Source organism: Monopterus albus, unplaced genomic scaffold, assembly GCF_001952655.1.
Source record: "Monopterus albus unplaced genomic scaffold, M_albus_1.0 scaffold293.1, whole genome shotgun sequence".
NCBI classification, from domain to species: Eukaryota; Metazoa; Chordata; class Actinopteri; order Synbranchiformes; family Synbranchidae; genus Monopterus; species Monopterus albus.
The window spans coordinates 93,923-102,231 of record NW_018128173.1 but is presented as its reverse complement, the minus strand read 5'-3'; the positions used below and the strand labels follow the sequence as shown (position 1 = coordinate 102,231).

Genomic DNA, 8,309 nt, shown 5'->3' with positions numbered 1-8,309 from the left:
AGGACAGATGCTAAAACAAATGTTGGTTTTGCATGTGTGAACAGGTGAATGTGAAAAAGCTCAAACGCATCCAGTTACCACTGAATAACAATATTTTGTCAGACATGTTTTATTTGTCCTTTCAGTCAAAACCACACGTTACTGTAGGGGTTGTTATGTATGGTTACCCAGACCCTTCCATGGGCTTTTCTGTGTTTTCTACCTCAAGGACTCAGATTAAGCAGTTTTCTAAATCAGTGGTGAGGCACTTACTGTAGATACTGTGAAATCTTAAAGATGTATAGACCTACTGTATGATATATACCCTGTCTGTTAGCTTCATGATGGACAGCTCAAGATTTTTAAACACAGACATTAACTATTCTTTCTAGCAGACAGGTAGATCTCACGTTCAAAAACACACACCACATTGCTAAATCACAAGACGGCTGGCTGCCTTGCTAAGATACAACATTTCTGTTTACCGCTAAAATACTGGTGGAAAGTGGAGCCATCCCGACCATCATAATTAGACCACTTGGCATCTCTCCTACTTGAGTTTCACCCATTCTGAGGCTTGGACAACGTACTGATCTGTAGGCTGCCAGACGACACAGACTTTCTTTTAGCTGTCTACCCTATCATTAGTGCTTCTAAACAAGTACAAGATACTAGCTAACTGTCATTCCCTGCCTATTGTTGTATACTGTGGTGACACATCACTATGAATAGGAGGGAAAGCCTATTTTAGGTCATTATAATCATCTGATCCTGCATAGTTAGAAGTCTTGATGCTGACAAAAGCTCTGAGGCTTTATCTTTAAAGTCACACTTGTATTTGTATTCACCATATAGGGAAGTATATATTTTTTTTATATGGTACAATTTTAATCTATAATATCTCCACAGAAGAGTCAACAGTGACAACAAGTTAAATATTTCACATTTTATTGTGTTTCTCTCATACAGCTCAACAGACTGCTCTCATGCAAGAATCAGACACCAACTGAAACACTGAAGTACCATTTAGAGTTGGACAGCACGGCCAGTGACCGAGTCACTTATGTATGTACACACAGATTAATCCTGATGACATTACAAACATCATAAATGATTACTATGTGACATACATAATGACATATGACTTTTTCATACAGTACATCTGCGCTGCATTGCTGTTGATCAGTTATTGGCTGACAAGGAACGGATAAATAGACAGAGCTGAATGACAGGCTTCTGAAAAATAAGAAGCAAACATAGAATCAGTCAGTGATTTCACCTCATTTACTGCATGATTTCAAAAGAGGAGTGAGCTCTATTATACTAACCAACAAAGACAGATAATTATCTGTCTAAGGCCGCAGACTACAATGACAAAGAAAGACCCTGCGATCATCCAACCCAGTGCTGTAGTGCAGGGAACATGCAGATCAGACTCATCCATTTCAGTGACACTGAGTAAACCTGTGTGTCAAGCACCACTTGCTCTGTATCAAGTTTCCACATCACTTGTTCAAAGGCCAGTGCATGGCAAGATCTCGGTGATGTGTCTGGACCGTGTGTAATAAGTGCAATGTACAGTGGCACCACCCAACTTATTGCTACGACCCTGTATCAGTAACAAAAAGTCGCTGAAACTAATGAACTGGCTATAATATTTCGCCTGAAGCTTTTCAGCCAAAGTGAACACCTGAAATGTTCAAACCTTCAAAACCTAAAGAAAATATGTTATCCAGTATAGACTGGCTGGTGTTTATTGGTGGGGAGGCTTACAAATCTGACTATGTGGTGGACTAACAGTGTGACAGCTGTATCAACGCTCCAAAAGGTGGCACAGACACGAGCTGGTATAGAGGAATCCCCACACCAGCTTGCAGTCACACAGAAGTCAATGCCAGACTAAGGTGACAGTTGAAAGCACAATGTAATCCATTCAAACTATGCTCAAGAATGCTATAAAATTTATACTCATTTACATTTGATTGCAACCCAAAAGAGAATGAGTTCAAATAATTTTGATCTGCTCCAACACTTAATTTGTCACTGAAGTTACTGTATGAATGTTTCTGATTTTGGAAACTGGTGCAGGTTTAGCTTTGATTGTCGCTGGTAGAATTATTATATCTTTGACTGGCGGTTTACACTGAATACTTATCAGACGTGTTGGGGGCTGAATTACAGTGTAGAACAAATAAAATTATATACTTTTTAAAAGAAGGGTATCAAATCAGACACTTAGGAGGAGTATACTTTTAGTACACATAGCATCACCAACTGAACACCTCCCCTCCATTTCCTTTGGACAAGTCCAGTATGATATGCTGATCATGTACCATAAAATCTTACTAGCTCTGTCATTTTTGGTTGGATGCTGGTCACAGTCGTGTTTAATAGTTCAGACTGGTCGTAAGGAGCAGACAGTGGTTTACAGCCTCTCTTTTCAGGCATCAGCAAAGAATCTTTTTTGGTCAAACTGAAACCATCCACTGCTCCACAGCTCAGGCAGACACACTCCCTGTTGAGCTGTTGCTCCACTGAATTAAAGTTATTCTAGCCAGAGCATCTGGAATCACCCAGGTGCTTGTGAAAACAGAAGCCCCTACATCCAATACAGTCCTTCCAAACAAGTCAGCAGTTCCAGTTTTATACCAGTCACAGAACGATTATCTCCGCCCTCCCTACTGCACGCACACATACTTCTTCCACCAGGACTTGGAAAGCATCTTCATCTTATCAGCTGTGCTGCGTACCTTCCTCTCCCGCCGCGGCCTCCTGTCACAGTGCCGTAACCCCACAGCAATGGCTGCGTCAAACACCTCCTTCAGATTCTTTTGTGTCAGCGCGGAGCACTCGATATACGTCACTGCCCCAATTTTTTCTGCTAATGCCCTGGCATCTTCTTCCGGCACGGGGCTCTCTCTCCTCCTCGCCAGCTCGATCAGCACCTTGACGTCCTGCCGAAGGTCGCACTGTGTACCTACTAGGAGGATGGGCGTGAGAGGGCAACGGCGGCAGATTTCAGGGACCCACTTCTCCCAGACATTTTGAAAGGAAGCAGGGCTGACCACACTGAAGCAGAGCAGCAAGGCGTCGGTCCGACTGTAGCAGAAGTGGCGGAGTTTGTCGAACTCATCCTGATAGAGAGAGAGACACATACTGAGCAATGTGGTGTTGTCCACGATTTCAATCAACAAACAGGTCTGAGGATTTTCCACTGGGCCTTGTTCAGAATCCTTACTTTCTGGCAAAATGTTTCCCTTCACTTCTCAACCATGGACCACACACACACACACGCACTTTCAGTAATCACTTCACCGGTCAACACACTCAAACACTATAACAACACAGCAATGGGAATAACCCTTCAATAACAAACTGTCTAGATGGTGTTTATATTATGCTACCACACAGCACACATAGCCATGCCCACCTCATTTATATCATCTACAGTAAATCTCTTAAAACACTCAGGAGCCACACAGCTTCGACTAACAAGGGCCTCCCACACCCTTGAGCACATAGATTAAGGTTGGCAGAAACTGACACAAACATCTCCTTCTTTCTCTTAACCCATTCTATTCCAGCTCACACCTCTTAATCCCTCTATGCCGACACTTTTTTGATTTTAAAACAACCCAATCTGCAGAAACAAACGATCGGTAATCTAAACAAGCTGACGCTTAACAAATGCAGTCGACAGTCAACTTGAGTCTCCCACACAAGTGTTGGTTTTTGCCTGGGATCTGATGACGTAGGTCCAGCTGCAGATTATGGAACCACATCAACATTTCTGAGTAAGGAGCGACTTTGTTTATCGGCTTTGGCAGCAGCTGTTATCATCTTCCTGAAGACCTTCTCTGCCTTTCTGTTCCAGCTGTGCCATTCCAACTTATTCTCTACCTCTCTCTCTTTCTCTCTCATATCTTTTTTTGGCACACCCCAGAGAGCTTCTGGCACCAGTACCCCTCTGATGAAATTGCATCAGTACAGTGAGTGTTTGCCAACTTTTATCTGCCCGTATTTGCCTGCGCTTGTCTGTGTGCATGTGTGTCTATATGTATACAGTATTTGTGTGTGTGCAGTTTTAACACTGTGTGCAGCTCGTAAAAATGCTGTTGGGCTTATTCAAATGCCTCCTTCCACTTTACGGCCAAAATTTCCTTGATTTTATTTTGAACAGCCAGTACCTTCTCGGAGTTTGTGGATGTCAAATATGCTGCTCCCAGGGCAGGGTGCTATTGAGTTTATAAAACAACCACCCATGCCTCCAGGTAATTAAAAACTTTCTTTCACAACCTGTTCTTTCCAAGATTGCTCTACCAATATCATAATGAGTTAGTTATTTTTGCCTGGCAAGCTTCTTGTACCACCCTGTCATTTCACCTCCAGTCCAACCTGCTCACTTTCCACTTTCCTTCTACACACAGCCACTGCACGACCATATGTAAGCTATACCTGTATGGAACTGTGTTATTTCTAATTTAAAAGAAGACTGACAGCAGATCCCAGATGCTCTGCTATTTCTACACTGGTGAGCAACATGAAATAACAGGCAACAAGGCCATAAGAAACCCTACAAGAAAGGTGGAAAGCAGATGCAGACTGGCTAGAACACGCAAACAGTACATCAGCAACTAAGTGATATACTATATACTGCATATACTGTATACTATGTATTCAGCTTTCCCCCCAGTTGATCAATAATTTATTTAATCTATTAAAAATCCAAAAATTATTAAAACAAGACAATATAATATTAGATGTCCTTGTCAGATAGATTGTTTTATCAGGTAAAAAGTAGCACATGTAAAATTGTTCAAAAGCAACAAATCTTCACATGTGAGAGACTGGCACAGTGGAGTTGTTGGCATTTATAGTTAACAAGTGGATTAAAAGGTACATGAATGGTAAAGTAACAAGAAGCAGCCACAGGCTGTGAGGTCATAGGCACAGTGGTGCTTTGAGCTAAATGCTAACTTTAGCATACTAACATGCTCATAATGACAGTGATGTTTAGCAGGTATAATGTCTACCATATTCACAGTAACATTTTAGTGTGTTACCATGCTAACATTTACTAATTAGCAATACAGGTATCTGGTGATAAACAAAGTTACTAGATAAGGCTTCGATCTGATGGTGGTCTATAAGAAAAGTTAGGTGATCACAGAGTAATTAGGATTCATCCTCTGGGGACTGTGAAAATCAGGACAAAACTTCATGGCAATCCATCCAATAGTTACTGAGATATTTCAGTCTAGACCAATGTGGTGGCCCTAACGCATTTACAGTATGTGCATCAAAGACTGAGAAGCAAATTGCCAAACAATAACGCAGTGTATGCTTGTGTGTAAACAAAACTCACCTGTCCTGCAGTATCGCATAACTGTAGCCTAATGGGGTTTCCATCCACCTGAACCACAGCTGTGGATACAGAAACAGACGAGACAGAAAATGGTTGTAAACAGCAGTCAGCATGACCAGTGTATAAAGGCCCTACCTGACAGTTCAGAAGTTAACCCCCCCACACACAGCTACCCACCAGATGATTCTCTGTAATAAACAAAAGCCTGTAATAAACAAAGACCCCCTGCTCTGCTCCTCCAGCTCACAGAAGGCCTGCACTGTCTTGCCCACCCACTCCACCAGTTACTGTTGATCGTAACCGCTCATCGAGCAGATCTCTGTGTTTTGACAAAGGCCATTCCATGGTTGTCTACTAGGGGGGTAAAAACAAAGCAGATTTTGTTGTTTCTCTGTGACTCTCTTCCAAAAGGCCTAATTTCTAGATTGGAAAAGTGGATGAGTCATCTTACAGCGAGTTTCATCATAGGGCCATTTATTCTTTTCAGAAGAGAGAGAGCACAATGCAGAGCAACAGGCACAAGGACACATTTACAATACACCTGGAGTGTGTGGTTGGACATACCACCTGATCAAAGAGCCTGCTGAAGTCATTCATGTAGTGGGACAGGCATCGTGGCACCCAGCTTTGACAAAAGCAAAGAGAAAGACCAGAGGAGGGAACGAAAGCAAGAGGGAGCTGCCATTGTGTAATCATTTTCTAATCCCTGACACATGATACTCCCTTGATTTTCTGGACAAAACTCCCTCCTATCACCCTCTCTCCCATCCTCCTCTGCGTCTCTAGCACCTGTGGCATTGCATAACTGTGAAAAAGTCATCTTTCATGAGAATGCCCTTATTCTGGGCACTGAGAAATGACATCACCATCTGAGGCCCCAACTGCACAATCACTCTCTGTCAGGCGGCGGTGAAAGACAATCTCTGCCTCAGAGTCACTGCAACAGATGTGCCCATTCCAGTATAGAAGAGAGGGTTCGTGGGTCAAGGTTGACAACAATAGGCAGAGTTGTGCAATCCAAAACCTGAACCAGACGCCCTCTCTGTTCTGTATGGGAGGACTGAGCCAGTGAGCTTCTAGGGCAGCGTTCTCATTGAACGCTTCAAGGGATTTGTCTTGATTTATTTTTCTGCTCATCGATGTATTGTCATAGAATGAACTAAGATTATTGGCACAAATGTTTAAGTGTACAAGTCAGTTCATAGGGCACTATGTCAAATATTGTTTCCTGTATTCTAAGATCATATTTTAGCCTACTCTTGCATGCTGCAGAAAATAATAGCAGGTAGTCGCAAGCAGATCTGAAAGAGTAAATAATAGCAGGTAGTCGCAAGCAGATAGAGCATCTGAAAGAGTAAAGGTTCTACATGAAAGCTAAGGAGGGACTCTGAAGATGTGATCATGAAGCAATAAAGGTGATCAACAGGTCACAAGTGTATTATGTCATGCCAACACTGATCTGTTTTAAAAATAAAGCCCCATTTGAAGGATTTTGTTCCCTGCTCTTATTTTTCAGTCAACAAAGCTTGCTGGGACTAGTGAGACATGTTAGAAAGTGGAACCGTGCCAAATGGAAACCTGGCTGCATCACAGAAGATAAGTCAAACACACTGACACAGATGGAAAGCAAATAATAGGAAACACACATCTTTCATCACAGTAAAATAATAGGGGGAAATGGCAGAATGGGTGGGTGCTCTCAGAGCATACAAAGTTGAAAAAGAGTTCAGTGAAAATGGGTGAGATAGGCAGGTAGAGTCAAACTGGCTAACCTCTAAAATGGAAAACTTGAAATGTTCAAGTTTCATTCGCCAGAATTTACCCCAGTTTGATCCTGGGCTCCAGTCTCAATACACGAATCTACACTGGACTTGTACGATTATGTATAATCTTTGCAAATTTCGAATAGTGTGTGAAAACCCCTGATCTGAAAAAATGAGGCTTTCCTTGTACATAAAACTAAATGAATTCCTTGTGCGATATGTTCATATACAACAGAATCTCAGACTGAAAATCTGCAGTATTTTGGATTGTCTTACCAGAGAAGTCATCAAATGCAGTAGGAACGTATCTGGTTGGGTAGCCGTTCGTTGTGTAGCTCACCACCAGGCTGGTTTTGCCCACCGCTCCGTCGCCGAGCAGGACGCACTTCAGGAGCCGCTCCTGCGCCTGCCCTGGCCGGGCGGGTTTAGGATTATGCGGGGGCACCGGAGGAGCCATGGTCCGTCCATAATCCATGGTGAGTGTAGGTGACATTCAATCAGCCAGCACTTCTCCACGCTCCCCTCGAAGGGCAAATGAAGCACCAACCATGAGACCGGGCTTCCCTCTCTACTGCAAGTCTGTCATATGCTTTTGATGGCAAGCGTGCGCAAAACCTGTCCTCTTGTCCTGTGCGCTGTCAAATCCAGTGGGGCAGAGCACCACCCGGGCTGACAATTCAAGGGCCGGTCTAAGGCATTATATCGTCAGTTAAATTTGACTAATCCCACCCACACCACCTCCCATCAGAGAGCTGAATCTAAATGTGCACCCTGAGGCTTTTGTCTTACATACATTGACGTGCTCACCGTCACGTCTGGGTTGCTGCTGGATTTTTCTGTTCTGAACGGTATTGACAGTGGTCACATATGCATGATACGTGTAGGTATGTAGCCAAAACATAGGACTCTAATGGTTAGAATGTGCAATAAAAATTTCCTTTTACAAGAACAGCCACAATATGTACATTTTAAACTCCCAAATGATGATCCTCACACCATAGATGGACAAACCTTGTCTCATAGACCTAGTGTAGCTTTGCATATAACATATCAAAATTATTATTATTATTAAGTATGTATTAGATTAGTTATACCTGCACAACCTACTGATATTTTTTAGGGTCAAGCAATTGTGAAGTCCTGAGCTCACTGTGTTTGCCCGTTTGCAGACTAGTCCAGACTTGTCCTCACCAGAGAGGAGA

At 42.7% G+C, this 8,309-nt stretch overlaps 1 protein-coding gene across 1 annotated transcript; it reads right to left on the bottom strand.

Annotated features, from left to right (window-relative positions):
- Nucleotides 1–936: 936 nt before the first annotated feature.
- Nucleotides 937–7,795, bottom strand: rhoub (ras homolog family member Ub). The gene is made up of 3 exons (XM_020623199.1): nucleotides 7,384–7,795; nucleotides 5,345–5,403; nucleotides 937–3,113 (listed from the first exon to the last, which is right to left on the bottom strand). Exons 1-3 carry the CDS (start codon nucleotides 7,598–7,600, stop codon nucleotides 2,658–2,660), a joined length of 732 nt encoding a protein of 243 aa, XP_020478855.1. The 5' UTR covers nucleotides 7,601–7,795; the 3' UTR covers nucleotides 937–2,657.
- Between the last annotated feature and the right edge of the window lie 514 nt (nucleotides 7,796–8,309).